The 19,120-nt window shown below is 43.1% G+C and overlaps 1 protein-coding gene across 1 annotated transcript; it reads left to right on the top strand.

Moving 5' to 3' along the window:
- The first annotated feature begins 576 nt into the window (after positions 1-576).
- On the top strand, positions 577-18,579 carry LOC137545179 (uncharacterized). The gene is made up of 5 exons (XM_068266297.1): positions 577-616; positions 9,262-9,345; positions 11,132-11,218; positions 16,828-16,893; positions 18,065-18,579. The coding sequence occupies exons 1-5, from the start codon at positions 577-579 to the stop codon at positions 18,577-18,579; spliced, it is 792 nt and encodes a 263-aa protein (XP_068122398.1).
- Positions 18,580-19,120: the final 541 nt, after the last annotated feature.

Genomic DNA, 19,120 nt, shown 5'->3' with positions numbered 1-19,120 from the left:
ACATTTTATTTGCCCATTTGTCCCGGTTATTACAACATTTAAATTGCGTCCCTAGTACAATGTATGGTGATAATATTTTATTTGGAAATAAAGGTGTATTTTTTCAGTTTAGTGGCTTTTTATACTATAAAAATAATTATAAGCTTTTAATTACAAAAGCAACAGTAATATATCATAACATACATATTTAAAAAGTCCCTAAGGTAACTATTTATGTAGGTTATTTTTTAATGTTGTCATTTTTTTAAAACATTTTTTACAAGTTTTATTTTGGTAACTATGGGTTAGGGGTGGAAGGGGTTTAAAATAATAAATATTTAATAAATGTTTGAATGTAAAAGTCTCTTATGGTATATTTATGTGTATTTGTGTGCATTTTACTTTTTAGCCACAAGATGGCACTACACTTAGGTTACTGTCTGCTGTTTACAGCAGATCGGAAGCAAAGTGTGTGTAACAGTTTCCTTGCGGTTATGAATGAGAAATGCAGCTTTCTCCCATTCATAACGGCACAGTGATTGGGGCTGAGAATGGACGGTTCTCATGCTCTGATCACAGAAGAACAGGGATGCGGCGATGGCGAATGGAAACAGTGCGGGAATCGTGATTGGCAGTGGTAAGTAAACAGTGCATATATATATGCCCCTGATCTGCTAGTGGTAAACACAAGGGCGTATATTGACGTACCAAAGATCTGCAAGTGGTTAAAAGAAAAGAAAAATGGCAGCCTCCATATACCTCTCACTTTAGCTTCCCTTTAAATTAGATTTAGATTTTATGTTACTATTGCAGAAGGGTAGATATCTCTAAAGAGTTAATTAAGGTGACATGACTCAGTAATCACATCTGAACAATGTATTATTTTAACACACAAGCATTCCTATTAAACATGTGCAATTTACAATGAAAGAAGTACAGAACTAACCACTGAATTTCTCTGATGTGACACATTGCCCAAAGGGATCTTCCCACAGGATCTGCTGCAGCCATTGCAAGGAATCTCTCAGACGCCCACAGTGGGATAGTGCCAAGGCTAACATTGCACCGAAAGAGAATACTTGCTTATATGAAGTGCCTTTCTTAAAGAGACACTGAAGCGAAAAAAAAAATATGATATTATGATTTCTATGTATAGTACAGCTAAGAAATAAAACATTAAGATCAGATACATCAGTCTAATTGTTTCCAGTACAGGAAGAGTTAAGAAACTCCAGTTGTTATCTCTATACAAAAAAGCCATTATCTGTACGACTTTCAAAAGTCGTGGAGAGGGCTGTTTTCTGACTTTTATTATCTCAACTGTTAGTTAACTATTTACTTTTCCTCTGCTAGAGGAGAGGTTATTAGTTCACAGACTGCTCTGAAAGAATCATTTTGAATGCTGAGAGTTTTGTAATCTGCACATATTAGAGAATGATGCAATGTTAGAAAAAACACTATATACTTGAAAATAAAAATATGAGAATATTTTCTTTGCTGCTAATCTTCTAGTAATTATTCATAGTACACAACCAATTCATTATATCATATATTTTTTTTCGCTTCAGTGTCTCTTTAAGCACAGTGCAATCCATTTTTTTCTATCACATCTGTTTCATTATAAGCTGTGATTCCCTAATGATTACCAGTTTCTGGATCTTGTTCCCGGCAGCTGGAGCAGTAGACTTTCCACTTCAACATGCGTTATCACACATTAAATCTGCACTTTGTCCATGGCAACCTAAAACAACAAATTATTTCCCAGTTGTCTCTCAGTTTCATTTAGAAATCTAACCATGAACATTACTAAAAACATGGTTTAAGCCCTTCAGCATGGCTATCAAAAGCATTTTTTACTTTAGTAGCTTTTCAGAATGTATACTGTTTCTTTATAAGCTACAAAATTCTTTATAATCATCACTGTTTTATTAAGGTTTGGGGTGAAGCTCAATCATGGCTGTTGATGCTCATTACATTCACGTAACCATTATATACCATGTTTCCCCAAAAATAAGACACTGGGCTCGATTCAGTAAACCGTGCTAACCAATATACCACGTGTAACTGTTTTGTGCACGCAAATGTGCGCACTACAGGGTTTTGAGTAAAACGGTTGTACGTTTCCAGCCTTCGCGTGCACAGCATTGTTCTTCACGTGCACAAAAGTAACAGCGCGGAATAAATCAATTACGCGCGAAGGGGAAGTCAACGGTTTCGTGTGCTATGCAATGCGCGCATACTATAGTTACTACGGCGCTATGCGCATTCGTTACAAGGTTTAGTGCGCGCATTTCATTACGCGCAATGCCATTAAGTGTTTAATTAATGTCAGTTGTCCAATATAGTGCTTGTGTATAAGAGGTTTGTTTAGAGGGCGAGTTCTTGTGGGTAGACATGGATGAAGCTAGGAAAGGTCAAGTGCGCAAAAGTCAGCGTTTGCAGGGGGCTTCTGATGCACACTCTGGCACTCCGTCTTCATCCCAACCTCGCCGTGGTGGACGGAGTGCTACACAGAGTGACCAGCATGGCCATAGTGCACACTGTGGTTGTGGCTGTGCTGGCAACCACAGTCCACGGGGGCAAAGTCGTGGTGGAGGTGGCAGTTACCACCACTGTCACAGGCATAGCCCCTGTTGTACTCCTCGGCAAAGCCCCTGTGCTCATAGCTCTGACAGCCGCACCTCTTCACAAAAGACAGATGTCCGTACTAAAGAAAACCTATGGGATAATATAAGATCAGCTGTGAGTGATGTTGCTGGGCTGGACTGGACTGCGCAGAGTTGTCGCAAACGCTTTTCAGACATTAAACTGAAGCTGCGCAAGAAGCTTACCCAGCTGCAACATTATGCGTACGTTTTTTTTTTGTATTTTTTTTATTTGGTTCGTTTACTCTTGTGAAAGATTTTTTTTTTCTTTTCTGTGTAGACTAGCTACATGCTTGTTGTAGGTGTGATATAGAAATATGTTCTTTACCTTATCACACTATGTTATAGTGGCAAGTGCAATGTTCAAATGTTACACTAGTGAAATATTCAGACATGGAAGGTTCACTATAGTTAGTGTGTAAAGGCAAATGGTAGTGTGTGGTGTCGGCCATTTTGGTATCTTTGTAAGCAATAGCATTTGCAGGAATATCCTTGTGACCATCAGCTTCACATATTTGTAGACATTGACCCTGACCAAGCATGCAGCATATCCGATGTTGATGACATGATTGCTACAGTATGTTTTAAATGCAGGTGTTAACCACTTGAGGACCTAGGGCTTTCTACCCCTTAAGGACCGGCCACTTTTTTTCCATTCAGACCACTGCAGCTTTCACGGTTTATTGCTCGCTCATACAACCTACCACCTAAATGAATTTTGGCTCCTTTTCTTGTCACTAATAAAGCTTTCTTTTGGTGCTATTTGATTGCTCCTGCGATTTTTACTTTTTATTATATTCAGCAAAAAAGACATGAATTTTGGCAAAAAAATGATTTTTTTTAACTTTCTGTGCTGACAGTTTTCAAATAAAGTAAAATTTCTGTATACATGCAGCGCGAAAAATGTGGACAAACATGTTTTTGATTAAAAAAAACCCATTCAGTGTATATTTATTGGTTTGGGTAAAAGTTATAGCGTTTACAAACTATGGTGCAAAAAGTGAATTTTCCCATTTTCAAGCATCTCTGACTTTTCTGACCCCCTGTCATGTTTCATGAGGGGCTAGAATTCCAGGATAGTATAAATACCCCCCAAATGACCCCATTTTGGAAAGAAGACATCCCAAAGTATTCACTGAGAGGCATAGTGAGTTTATAGAAGATATTATTTTTTGTCACAAGTAAGCGGAAAATGACACTTTGTGAGAAAAAAAAAAAAAAAGTTTCCATTTCTTCTAACTTGCGACAAAAAAAAAATGAAATCTGCCACGGACTCACCATGCCCCTCTCTGAATACCTTGAAGGGTCTACTTTCCAAAATGGGATCATTTGTGGGGTGTGTTTACTGTCCTGACATTTTGGGGGGTGCTAAATTGTAAGCACCCCTGTAAAGCCTAAAGGTGCTCATTGGACTTTGGACCCCTTAGCGAAGTTAGGCTGCAAAAAAGTGCCACACATGTGGTATTGCCGTACTCAGGAGAAGTAGTATAATGTGTTTTGGGGTGTATTTTTACACATACCCATGCTGGGTGGGAGAAATATCTCTGTAAATGACAATTTGTTAATTTTTTTTACACACAATTGTCCATTTACAGAGATATTTCTCCCACTCAGCATGGGTATGTGTAAAAATACACCACAAAACACATTATACTACTTCTCCTGAGTACGGCGATACCACATGTGTGGCACTTTTTTGCACCCTAACTGCGCTAAAGGGCCCAAAGTCCAATGAGTACCTTTAGGATTTCACAGGTCATTTTGAGAAATTTCGTTTCAAGACTACTCCTCACGGTTTAGGGCCCCTAAAATGCCAGGGCAGTATAGGAACCCCACAAATGACCCCATTTTAGAAAGAAGACACCCCAAGGTATTCCGTTAGGAGTATGGCGAGTTCATAGAAGATTTTATTTTTTGTCACAAGTTAGCGGAAAATGACACTTTGTGAAAAAACACAATTAAAATCAATTTCCGCTAACTTTTGACAAAAAATAAAATCTTCTATGAACTCACCATACTCCTAACGGAATACCTTGGGGTGTCTTCTTTCTAAAATGGGGTCATTTGTGGGGTTCCTATACTGCCCTGGCATTTTAGGGGCCCTAAACCATGAGGAGTAGTCTTGAAACGAAATTTCTCAAAATGACCTGTGAAATCCTAAAGGTACTCATTGGACTTTGGGCCCTTTAGCGCAGTTAGGGTGCAAAAAAGTGCCACACATGTGGTATCGCCATACTCGGGAGAAGTAGTACAATGTGTTTTGGGGTGTATTTTTACACATACCCATGCTGGGTGGGAGAAATACCTCTGTAAATGGACAATTGTGTGTAAAAAAATCAAAAGATTGTCATTTACAGAGGTATTTCTCCCACCCAGCATGGGTATGTGTAAAAATACACCCCAAAACACATTGTACTACTTCTCCCGAGTACGGCGATACCACATGTGTGGCACTTTTTTGCACCCTAACTGCACTAAGGGGCCCAAAGTCCAATGAGTACCTTTAGGATTTCACAGGTCATTTTTGTTTCAAGACTACTCCTCACGGTTTAGGGCCCCTAAAATGCCAGGGCAGTATAGGAACCCCACTAATGACCCCATTTTAGAAAGAAGACACCCCAAGGTATTCCGTTAGGAGTATGGTGAGTTCATAGAAGTTTTTATTTTTTTGTCACAAGTTAGCGGAAATTGATTTTAATTGTTTTTTTTCACAAAGTGTCATTTTCCGCTAACTTGTGACAAAAAATAAAATCTTCTATGAACTCACCATACTCCGTACGGAATACCTTTGGGTGTCTTCTTTCTAGAATGGGGTCATTTGTGGGGTTCCTATACTGCCCTGGCATTTTAGGGGCCCTAAACCGTGAGGAGTAGTCTTGAAACCAAATGTCGCAAAATGACCTGTGAAATCCTAAAGGTACTCATTGGACTTTGGGCCCCTTAGCGTACTTAGGGTGTAAAAAAGTGCCACACATGTGGTACCGCTGTACTCAGGAGAAGTAGTATAATGCGTTTTGGGGTGTATTTTTACACATACCCATGCTAAGTGGGAGAAATATCTCTGTAAATGACAATTGTTTGATTTTTTTACACACAATTGTCCATTTACATAGAAATTTCTCCCACCCAGCATGGGTATGTGTAAAAATACACCCCAAAACACATTATACTACTTTTCCTGAGTACGGCGGTACCACATGTGTGACACTTTTTTGCAGCCTAGGTGCGCTAAGGGGCCCAACGTCCTATTCACAGGTCATTTTGAAGCATTTGTTTTCTAGACTACTCCTCGCGGTTTAGGGCCCCTAAAATGCCAGGGCAGTATAGGAACCCCACAAGTGACCCCATTTTAGAAAGAAGACACCCCAAGGTATTCCGTTAGGTGTATGGCGAGTTCATAGAAGATTTTATTTTTTGTCACAAGTTAGTGAAAAATGACACTTTGTGAAAAAAAAAAACAATAAAAATTAATTTCCGCTAACTTTTGACAAAAAATAAAATCTTCTATGAACTCGTCATACACCTAACATAATACCATGGGGTGTCTTTTTTTTCTAAAATGGGGTCACTTGTGGGGTTCCTATACCGCCCTGGCATTTTACAGGCCCAAAACCGTGAGTAGTCTGGAAACCAAATGTCTCAAAATGACTGTTCAGGGGTATAAGCATCTGCAAATTTTGATGACAGGTGGTCTATGAGGGGGCGAATTTTGTGGAACCGGTCATAAGCAGGGTGGCCTTTTAGATGACAGGTTGTATTGGGCCTGATCTGATGGATAGGAGTGCTAGGGGGGTGACAGGAGGTGATTGATGGGTGTCTCAGGGGGTGGTTAGAGGGGAAAATAGATGCAATCCATGCACTGGGGAGGTGATCGGAAGGGGGTCTGAGGGTTTGGCCGAGTGATCAGGAGCCCACACGGGGCAAATTGGGGCCTGATCTGATGGGTAGGTGTGCTAGGGGGTGACAGGAGGTGATTGATGGGTGTCTCAAGGTGTGATTAGAGGGGGGAATAGATGCAAGCAATGCACTGGCGAGGTGATCAGGGCTGGGGTCTGAGGGCATTCTGAGGGTGTGGGCGGGTGATTGAGTGCCCTAGGGGCAGATAGGGGTCTAATCTGATAGGTAGCAGTGACAGGGGGTGATTGATGGGTAATTAGTGGGTGTTTAGGGTAGAGAATAGATGGAAACACTGCGCTTGGGTGGTGATCTGATGTCGGATCTGCGGGCGATCTATTGGTGTGGGTGGGTGATCAGTTTGCCCGCAAGGGGCAGGTTAGGGGCTGATTGATGGGTGGCAGTGACAGCGGGTGATTGATGGGTGGCAGTGACAGGGGGTGATTGATGGGTGGCAGTGACAGGGGGTGATTGATGGGTGATTGATAGGTGATTGACAGGTAATCAGTGGGTTATTACAGGGGAGAACAGATGTAAATATTGCACTGGCGAATTGATAAGGGGGGGTCTGAGGGCAATCTGAGCGTGTAGGCGGGCGATTGGGTGCCCGCAAGGGGCAGATTAGGGTCTGATCTGATAGGTAACAGTGACAGGTGGTGATAGGGAGTGATTGATGGGTGATTGATGGGTAATTAGTGGGTGTTTAGAGGAGAGAATAGATGGAAACACTGCGCTTGGGTGGTGATCTGATGTCGGATCTGCGGGCGATCTATTGGTGTGGGTGGGTGATCAGATTGCCCGCAAGGGGCAGGTTAGGGGCTGATTGATGGGTGGCAGTGACAGGGGGTGACAGGGGGTGATTGATGGGTGATAGGTGATTGGCAGGTGATTGACAGGTGATCAGTGGGTTATTACAGGGAAGAACAGATGTAATTAATGCACTGGCGAATTGATAAGGGGGGGGGGGGGGTCTGAGGGCAATCTGAGCGTGTGGGCGGGTGATTGGGTGCCCGCAAGGGGCAGATTAGGGTCTGATCTGATAGGTAACAGTGACAGGTGGTGATAGGGGGTGATTGATGGGTGATTGATGGGTAATTAGTGGGTGTTTAGAGAAGATAACAGATGTAAACGATACATTTGGGAGGTAATCTGACGGCGGGTTTGCGGGCGATCTAATGGTGTGGGTGGGTGATCAGATTGCCCGCAAGGGGCAGGTTAGGGGCTGATTGATGGGTGGCAGTGACAGGGGGTGACAGGGGGTGATTGATGGGTGATAGGTGATTGGCAGGTGATTGACAGGTGATCAGTGGGTTATTACAGGGAAGAACAGATGTAATTAATGCACTGGTGAATTGATAAGGGGGGGTCAGAGGGCAATCTGAGCGTGTGGGCGGGTGATTGGGTGCCCGCAAGGGGCAGATTAGGGTCTGATCTGATAGGTAAAAGTGACAGGTGGTGATAGGGGGTGATTGATGGGTGATTGATGGGTAATTAGTGGGTGTTTAGAGGAGAGAATAGATGTAAACAATGGATTTGGGAGGTGATCTGATGTCGGATCTGTGGGCGATCTATTGGTGTGGGGGGGGTGATCAGATTGCCCGCAAGGGGCAGGTTAGGGGCTGATTGATGGGTGGCAGTGACAGGGGGTGATTGACGGGTGATTGATGGGTGATTGACAGGTGATTGACAGGTGATTGACAGGTGATTGACAGGTGATTGACAGGTGATCAGGGGGATAGATGCATACAGTAAACAGGGGGGGTGGTGGTCTGGGGGGGGGGGTCTGGGGAGAATCTGAGGGGTGGGGGGTGATCAGGAGGGGGCAGGGAGCAGGGGGGGGATAAAAAAAAAATAGCGTTGACAGATAGTGACAGGGAGTGATTGATGGGTGATTAGGGGGGTGATTGGGTGCAAACAGGGGTCTGGGGGGTGGGCAGGGGGGGGGTCTGATGGGTGCTGTGGGAGATCTGGGGCAGGGGGGGGAGAAATCAGTGTGCTTGGGTGCAGACTAGGGTGGCTGCAGCCTGCCCTGGTGGTCCCTCGGACACTGGGACCACCAGGGCAGGAGGCAGCCTGTATAATACACTTTGTAAACATTACAAAGTGTATTATACACTTTGTATGCGGCGATCGCGGGGTTAACATCCCGCCGGCGCTTCCGTATAGCCGGCGGGATGTTGCGGCGAGCGAGCGGTGACAGGCGCCGGCGGAGGATCGCTTCACGGATGACGCGATCGCTCCGCCCATGCCCTTAAATGGACCGCCGCCTCTGTGGGTGAGGCCGTCCTGAAGGGCTCCACTTCCCCGCCGCCCCTGTGTAGTGGGCAGTCGGGAAGTGGTTAAAACATTATATTTAATGTATAGCACTGGTACAGGTGGTGGGCCGCCACGATCATTGACTTTATTAGCCTATGAGGAGGTGGTGGAGCCCTACCTACAAACAGAGGCCCTGCATGGGATACCAGGGGGCTATGATGCTGATCTGCCCAGCTCCCAAGGCTCAGACCCAGGTATTTTGAAGAAGTGCAATGTTAGTAACAGTGTGTGTGGCCTTACATTTTCATATGTAAATTATGTCGATTATACATTCCTGTAGTGGTGGAGGCACCACCTGCAGTGGAAAGTACAAGTGATTGCAATTTATATGCTACATTTGATGTTTTTTGTAGAAAGGGTTGTGAAGTAAGAGTGCTATGGTGCATGGCATAATGTTTTTTTTTATTTCCCTTATTAATTTATTTAGTTGATGAAAATGTGTTGACCATGGAAGTGGCGGAAGAGATTGGTGGATCTTTGCAATGTGCCTCTTCAGCGGTGGAACTTGATGGTGAATATTTTTTATTAGTTTTATTAATTATAAGTTAAATGCCACACACATTATTGTAAATCAATGTGTATTGTTGTTTCAGCCTCACGTGTTATAGAGCAGGGCTGTGGAGTCGGTCCAAAAATCCACCGACTCCGACTCCGACTCCTCAGTTTAGGTTTCCACCGACTCCGACTCCAACTCCGACTCCACGACTCCGACTCCTCTAATTTGCATATTACAATTTTGTTGATTAAAAGTATGTAACATGAAATTTGTCTCTTAACTGCCAACGCTTAGGAATTTTACAACACAACTGAAGTGAGAAGGATATGTAGACTACTATATTTATTCCCTTTAGACTAAAACTAGTCCTTGGTAAGAGTACTTGTAAAAGGTACAAACCGGAACAAAGAACATCTATCAGGCCCTAGGCAATGTAAGTGTGGGTACATGTAAGGGTGATGTGCAGGTACTCTGCAGGGGAATGAGGAGATTGTAAACAGACAACACCTCTGTGTTCAATGTGCACAGCATTCTCAGTGGATTCCCTGCAGCTCTGTGGGGAGTGCATATGTAGAGTATAGTACTACTGTGTAACAAAGTAAACCTGAGACAGATGAAATTAAAGTTTTATACATACCTGGGGCTTCCTCCAGCCGCCTTCAGGATAATCAGTCCCTTGTTGTCCTCCTCCACCACCTGGATCTTCTGCTATGAGTCCAGGTACTTGAGCCAGTCAGGCGTAGTGCGCATGCACACACTCCGCCGCCAGGAGCATACTACACCTGTGCAGCACTATTGCGCAGGTGCAGAATGTTCCTGGCTGTGGGAGCGGCATGCGTCCGGACAGCGCTGACTGGCTGAATTACCAGGACTCATAGCAGAAGATCCGGGTGGTGGAGGACAGCGAGGGACTGATTAGCCTGAAGGGGGCTGGAGGAAGCCCCAGGTATGTATAAAACTTTACTTTTCATCCGTCTCAGTTACCCTTTAATTTGTAGTGACCAAACTAAATTTTAATAACATATCACATTATTTGATTTCATCAGCAAAGGGAGTGCATACATTTGCATAAATCAGCATCAATGCAGAATTATTTCCATCTCATTGACCATCTCTATTAGTGACACAGCTACACATCAGGCTTTATTCTTACAGCATAGATGTTATTTAGTATATATTAGAGATTCCTGTGTACACATCATATATACAGTCACAATCAGATATGTATATCTGACCTTAAAAATACGGGGACTGCTTTATTGAAGCAGCACAAGTAACTAATTTTGATTGGTTTATTTCATTTTTGTGGACTAAGCACAGCTATTACTGTATATATACTGTATATATACATTATTTTTAATGACTATTATCTGAGAAATAGAACATTTTATCATATTTTCTATTTTAATTACAGTTACAAATTCATTAGGAGTCGGAGTCGGTGCATTTTTTCCCGACTCCGACTCCAGGCACCCAAAATTGCCCGACTCCACGACTCCGACTCCACGACTCCGACTCCGACTCCACAGCCCTGTTATAGAGTCCCGATTTGATTGTTGGATGGGACAATTTCTTATTTATGCTCCTATTTCAAGCATGTGATAGGAGCACATAAAGAAGCATGCATCACATAATGCTGCTTTCACATGCTTGAAATAACAGCATTATGTGATGCATGCTTCTTTATGTGCTCCTATTTCAAGCATGTGATAGCAGCATTATGTGATGCATGCTTATTTATGTAGTATGGTTCAAGGGTCATATACACAATGATATTTCTTTAAATTATTTCTTTATCTAGTTTCTGATGTGCATGCCTCAGCAATGGAAATATCGGAGGAGTTTGGAGGATCCTTGGAAGGTGTCTCTTCTGTGGTGGAATTTGAGGGTGATTTTTTTGGTTGTTCTAAGTTAATAGTATTTGTTAAATGTTAATTTTTTTATGTTATCATTTTGTAAAAAATGTGATATGTAACCCTTACAATGCTGTGAATACATGTTGAAGTGTTAAAGAGTAACTGTCAGGCTGCAGAAGCTAATTTAAACCTCTATTCTCCTGTGTTAAACAGTTTAGAAGGAAGCCAAAAAGGCAATACTGTAGTTAAAAATCTCTCTTACATTTGATGTGTGCTTATCAGCAAAGCTGTTAGACCCAAGCTCTTAAGAGGACGCAAGCCGCATACCATACTGCAAAGCATTCTGGGGCCCTCCCCTCGGCTGCTAATGAGAAGTTTCAGGATCAAGTTTCAGCAGCTTGTAACTTAGTCCAGCCACAGCACAGATAAATCTCCGGGCAGAGTACACTGCAGGAGTCCGCTATTGTTCATAGCCACATGGCTAATTAATATTCACTGCACACTAGTGTTATTCAGTACGAGCTTTTCTGTGATCAGGAAGCAGGCAGGACATGACGACACATTTGGCTTCATAGGAGACAGACAAACATGGAACCTGCCATGAGCTGTCAGGAGCATCAATCTCTGCATATACTGTATACAAATTCTGTGAAGTACAAACGTGGACAGTGAAATGCATATGTAATGTAAGTACAGCCAATCTTTAGCTACTGATATATGTGTTTATTTTCTCTGAGAACCTATACCTAACAGCTCCTCTTTAACAATACACAATCACATTTATATGAAGTGTGAGGGTTAAAGAGACACTTAAGCGAAAAAAAATATATGATATAATTAATTGGTTGTGTACTATGAATAATTACTAGAAGATTAGCAGCTAAGAAAATATTCTCATACTTTTATTTTCAGGTATATACTGTTTTTTTCTAACATTGCATTATTCTATAATATGTGCAGATTACACAACACTCAGCATTCAAAATGATTCTTTCAGAGCAGTCTGTGAAGTAATGACCTTTCCTCTAGCAGAGAAAAAGTAAACAGTTCACTTACAGTTGAGATAATAAAAGTCAGATAACAGCCCTCTCTACGACTAACTTAGTCGGAAAGCTTAATGGCTTGTTTGCATAGAGATAACAACTGGAGTTTCTCAACTCTTCCTGTACTGGAAACAATTAAGGTAGCCATACACTGGTCGATTTGCCATCAGATTCGACCAACAGACAGATCCCTATCTGATCGAATCTGATCAGAGAGGGATCGTATGGCTACCTTTACTGCAAACAGATTGTGAACCGATTTCAGCCTGAAACCGATCACAATCTGTTGTGGTGGTGGTGCTGGTGCCGCCGCTCTCCCCCCCCCCCCCCCGCATACATTACCTGCTCCGCCGGCACGACTCCCGGGTCTCCGCTCTTCTTCTCCGTCTCCGCTCTGGTCTCCGGCATGCTTCCCTTCTTCCTGTCTGGGGGAAGTTTAAACAGTAGAGCGCCCTCTACTGTTTAAACTTCCTGCCGGGACAGGAAGAAGGGAAGCATGCCGGAGACCAGAGCAGAGCGGAGACGGAGAAGAAGAGCGGAGACCCGGGAGTCGCGCCGGCGGAGCAGGTAATGTATGCGGCTGTATTGCGTCGGTCGTCGGGCACTCAAACGCCGCTAGCGATGCGCTCTTTACCCGCGGGCGATCGACGGTTATTTTCCGCACGGCGTGATCGACGGCATCGGACGGAATGGATCGAAATTCGCCGTGTAGCGTGAACTATTGGCAGCAGATTCGATCCCAGTGATCAAATCTGCTGTCGAAACAGCGGCAAATCGGGCCAGTGTATGGCCAGCTTTAGACTGATGTATCTTAATGTTTTATTTCTTAGCTGTACTACACATACAAATCATATCATCATTTTTTTTTCGCTTCAGTGTCTCTTTAAAGAAGTGTATAGAGTGTATGTATAATTTTGCCAGTTGCTTCATAGTTCACTCAATTTGTCCTGTGTGATGGTTACCATTGTACCATGTCTAGTGAAATATACTTAGACATTACATTCATGAACATAGGACATCATTGTTGCAAGTAAAGTCAAGTAGTGTGTTAAGGCTACTTTCACACCAAGACGTTGCGTTTTAGGGGACGTTATGGTCGCATAACGTGCCCCTAACGCAATGCATGGTGGTGTTGAAGTTGGACGTCAGATTGAGCCGCGTTATGCAGCTCACAAAGCAGCCACTCCAGGTTAGTGATAGGAAGTCCAGATCTTTTTAAGGATTCGGATCATTTGAATCGGATCATTGAAAAGATATTTGAACCGAATCATTTGAATCATTTTACTAGGGAAGCAGACTGGGTGAAATGACTAGCAGGACAGGACTTTCCCTGCACTGTACATTCTGTATGTTCCTGTTTCTTCCAGACAGACATCCACTGTGAACCGAATCTTTCATTGTGATGATCCGGATGATTCGAATCACAAAAAAGATCCGGATTAAATGAACGATTCGTTCATGATCCGGACAACACTACAGTCCCACCACGAGTCATCACAGTGCAGTGAATATTAATTAGCCATGTGGCTGGCAGTGGAGGAGGAGGGGAGACCTCCTCCTCCAACATTACTGAGCATGTGCAAGCAGTCTAACGTGGCTTAGTCCAGTATAGCGTACAGCATGCAGCACTTTGTTTAAACGTGCTGCGTTACTATGTAACGCAACGTGGGCACTGTGAACAGCCCATTGATTTATCCTTGCTGTGAGTTAGGCTGCGTTACTGGCTGCTGTAACATGGGACTTTAACGTCCCACTGTGAAACCAGCCTAAATGTAGGCTATTTACACACCAACAAGTTGCGTTATAAGCGACGTTAAGGTTGTATAACGTGGCCCTAACGCAACGCATTTTGCTGGTTTTGGAGGATGCTACATATAGCCGCGTTGAGTGGCTCTTGATGTGTCCTTGAAGTGTAATTTTTGAAATATGCGACGGTGGAGACCACATGATCACGTGGTTCTGCCAGCCAATCATCAGCCGCTGCAGGAAGTAAACACTGCAATGCAGTGAATATTAAGTAGCCATGTGGCTGGCTAGACTAGAGGACTCTCCCCGCCTCCTCTCTGGGACTATACATTGATAAAAGAATATAAAAAATAGCATGTGCTAACAGCCTAACGCAGATAAAGCCGCTATAGCGTACAGCATGCAGCACTTTAGTTAAACGTGCTATGTTACACTGTAACACAACGTGGGCACTGTGAACAGACAATTTTTTTTCAGTGCTTTGTGGTGGCCAGTGTTGCCGGCTGCTTTAACGTGTGGCTGTAACATACCACTGTGAAAGCAGCCTTAAACATCATAAAGAGACACATACACTGTGCAAAATCTACACTTACATACAGCTAATACCATCAATCACATGATATATGGTCAGAAATAGGATTAAAAAACGGTAACTAGTGAATGCATTACAGGCAAAAAACAAAGTTCGCATTATTAGTTGTTCTTGTCAGTGCGTAAGATTTTAATTCAACAATGGTGTTAATGGAGTGTGTACATCGCATTGTTTTCATGAGCAAATATGTACGCTACTGGAAATACATTACCTGATCTGACTGTCACATATCCCCCTTGTCCCTGCGGATCCTTGTGTGCTGGACTCCATCATTATCTGAATAGTTGGTTTATTTAAAAGACTTAAACCACTTAAGTACCAACAGCCTCTGCCCCCATAAAGGACCAGAGGCTGCTGTTAGGCTGAAATGCTGCATTCGGAAGCCCAACAAGAATCTTGTTTCTCCCGCTGTTCATGCCCCTCTGTCACTGCCGCAGTCTTCGTTCTGCTGTCTCCATGACGGCAGAGGGTTGTACGCAGGTCAGGATCAACTTACATTGCCTCCTCACGCTGTTAGTCAAAATTGAATTTGCTTACAGTCATTACAGGACCAGGAGCCAATGAAAACTGTTACGGGCCAGCTCACAGTGCTCTGCCATCATAGAGGTGGCAGGGCAGCACATTGTGGCGTGTAAAGAGTGGCAGGAGTGTGGGGGGGGGGGGGGGTTTGCAACGCAAATGGGACGTAGAGTTTAAGTCCTGGAAGAACCGCACTGCCACCCGTCAAACATAAAATTAAAATGGGTTTGTCCGCATTTGGTTAAAACCTAGAGTGCCTTGACTTTGTAAAGTTACCTGCACTGTAAGGACAGTGAAGCTGTAGGAGGCAACACAGCGGAGGCTAGGGGACTTGCGGTGTGTGGATCAGATAATGTATGCATGTGGATGGTGGGCGGCATCAGCGTAACATACAGTGCTGCGATGTTATGTTGACACCAAGTTGAAATAGGTTTTACATTAAGGCAGCCATATTATACATATTTTAATAATTGTACATACAACAACTATGTGTTGCTGAATGTAATGTGAATTTTGTTCCAAATGCAGCAGTGTATGGGCACGCTAAAGGTGAACTTAAATTGAAAAATATGATAAAAAGTACATAAAATTCACCATAACCCCCTGGCCCTTCCCTCAGCCCCCTGCAGCTGATCGTTGCCCACGTAGAGTGGCTCAGATCATCCTTGACCCGGCGGCAGCCACTTCCAGTTTTGCCGTCAGCCGCTGACAGGCTGGGAACACAAGCACCCTCTATGCTGGTATTGCATCAAGGAAGGCCGCAATAGCAGCATAGAGGGTGATCTTGTTGCTGGGAATGGTAAGAATCACTATTGATCCCAGCCTGTCGGCGGCTGACGGCAAAAGTAGAAGTGGCTGCCGCCGGATCAAGGAGAATCTGAGCCACTCTATGTGTGGAACGATCAGCTGCAGGGGGCTGAGGGAAGGCCCAGGTGAGTGAAACTATATTGTTTTAACATTTTACTTAAGTGCCACTTTAAGAGGAATACGGAGGCTGCCATATTTAGTTCCTTGTCATCAATACCAGTTGCCTGGCCACTTTGCTGATCTCTGTATGTAATACTATTAGCCATAGCACCTGAACAACCATGCATCAGATTAGGTGTTTGTGAATTTTATTTCAGATCTCACAAGACTAGCCGCATGCTTGTTTCTGGTGTTAGTGAGATACTGCTGCAGAGAAATAGAGCAGCAGGGCTGCCAGGCAACTGGTATGGATTCAATGGTCAAATATGGCCCAGTGCACACCGAGGGGATCCGCCGGCCGCATCCTCCTAAAAATCTGCTTGGCTAATGCAATTGCATGGCCTGGTGCACACCGGCGGTTTGAGGGTGTTAGCAAACTGCAAACGTGCCTCTTGATGCACTTTTGCGGTTTGCTACATAACCTCAAACCGCCGGTGTGCACCAGCCCATTCAATTACATTAGCCAAGCAGATTTTCATGCGGATGCGGCCGGCGGATCGCATTCAAATCTGCTCGGTGTGCACTGGGCCAAATATCTGTCATCCGCACCCTAAACCGCTAGCGTTTTGTGGATCTGCTAGCGGTTTTGGTGTGCACTGGGTCTTACTCCATATAGCTATTGAGTTCACATTAGAAACCTGCATAATGTTTAGAGGTAAGGCTTTTTTATTTTTATATTCGTTAACACAGCAAATACTTTAGATGTATTACATATCAGGCATGCCTTTGTTAATGTATTTGCTCTCCCACTAACATTCCACATGTTTTGGTGTAGATTCCATGGGACAAGAAGTCTTATTGAATTTGGAGCCCATTGTTGACGAAACAACATCATCAGCTGGTGAGTGTCAAAATGTACACACATGGCTTTGTTATATGTGGGAACGTGACAGAAAAGTGAAGGTGTTATCCAAAATTGAACACATTTTTTTTGTTTGTTTGTTTTTGAAAGGTATACACCACTGTAAAAAATAACTGCATAACTAGTGAGTGCTTTGTGCATTATCATAAATGTGCTAAGACCTACAATCGCACAATGACATTTTAGACTGTGTGGGCTGATTCACAATACAAGAGTTTATTTTGGTGCTCTTTTAATTGGACATTTCTTGATAATGTTATGCTATGTGTGTGCTCACACTGGAGCAATGTGAGATTGTGCAAAACCCACATAGCATTGTATTTTCACAATCTTTTTACATGCCTACTTTGAAGAAAGCTCTGATAGTGTGAATCGGCCCTGAAAGTGAGGACCATGGTTTGAGGTTTTAAAATCGGATTTTTGTGGCCCCCTATAAATAATTTATTGGTGGGTTGCTTGTGGGACAAGTGGATTCAGACCTTGTATATGACTGAAAGGCATTTTGAGCAACATAATTAGAATTTTTTTTAGTCAAAACACATTAGTAGGTTGCATTCGTTAAGATTGTGCCACAATCAGGCCTAAGTGAACTTTAAAGAACTGCCACATGGGCTTTAAGTATACTAGGCCATTTATTTGTAGTTTCCTTTTTTTTGGCTATTTAACATAAATGCTCAATTGTGAATGGGGCCTTCATGTAAATGCTTAATTTTTCCCAAAACAAGGTTATTTTCTGACCAGTGCATCATACACTTTAATCACTGTTATGCTGGACATACACGGCACAATAATACAGTAGCAATGAAGCCGCTGATGGCTTGATTGATATCCAAATGGACCCATCACCCCGTGAATCTATTCTGAACTTGATACCCGCGTCCGGACAATATGGGCAAATGAAGTGGAAGATAAGAAGCACCGGCGGGGATGATCATGAATCAATGCGGCCGAGCGGGGATGTGGCGCTAGTCAATCCGGGCCATAATTGTCCCACATATCTACCCGTGTATGCCCAGCATAATATAGAGGTTGAACATTACGCTATTCACCAAACCGTACTTTACACTGTGCTTCACACTGAATACACTGTTTAATTATGTGTAAGTGTGAAATTTCAAAAACAGTAACATTTGTTTGTTTCACCTACTAGGTGAAGGACCATCTGTGGATGTCAACTTGCCAATGGAAGAAGTTGAACTGGAAGGGCAAGAGTTGCGGTTACATATGTCGTCAAATTCCCCAGACACCCCAGAACTGGCCTCAGCTACATCGGTGATCGACCATTCTCAGCAGGGTCCCGCTAGTGATCAGCATTCACCAACTTCATTATCCCCTCCATCCCAAAGCCGTGAAGACTTTAATACAGCACGGTGGCACTCTCGCCAGTTCCTGCAGGCTCAGCGAGATTATCGTAGGCTCATGAGTGACCACATGAGCCAATTTCATGATGATCTTGCTGAGCTGCAGGGAACTGGTCGAGAGATTTCAGGCACCTTGGGACAAGGGGCCACTGTAGCCGAGGGTAAAAACGCAATATTGTTGCGCTTTACAGAGGTAGTTGCCTTACTTGCTGATGCCCATGAGCGCCAAAATCAAATTATGTTATGTTTGGCAGATGTGGCTGAGGCACAAAAGGATGCTATTTGTACCCTTGTAAGCAAATAAATATTTAGCACTGCATTGAAGACTAGTTTTTTTTAACAAATATGGATTCAGCCTGTACCATACATGTAACACCAGCTTATATGACTATTGTAAAAGTCACCCACTGTTGGATGGTATATAAGTATTAATAGTACATTCCATCGTGGGTTTGCCCATAACATATTGACAAACACCAGACTTCAGCATAGTAAAGTTTAAATGCCAAAGTATAGTTGCAGCCAATATGTACATACAAACATGTGTAAACTAACATTTATTTTTATTTGTGCACACCGACCTTTATGACAGATTAGTGAATGGTAACTAACACTCCACCAAATACATGGGAACATTCCTACGTGACACATTACTATATGGTTTTAGTAATGAGTTGTGGAACGGTATTACAGTGATACTTCCCAATAACATGACTATCTGCACACAACTAGTTCTATAACAATCTGCAAAACACAATAAAAGTATGAATAAACAACCAAATGAAAAAGTGAATATAACAATATTTATTTTAAAAACAGTAAAATCCGCCAGAAACATTGGAAGA

Source organism: Hyperolius riggenbachi, chromosome 2, assembly GCF_040937935.1.
Source record: "Hyperolius riggenbachi isolate aHypRig1 chromosome 2, aHypRig1.pri, whole genome shotgun sequence".
Taxonomy (NCBI): Eukaryota; Metazoa; Chordata; class Amphibia; order Anura; family Hyperoliidae; genus Hyperolius; species Hyperolius riggenbachi.
Note: the sequence above shows the minus strand (reverse complement) of the source record. Positions and strands in the feature narration are given on the sequence as shown.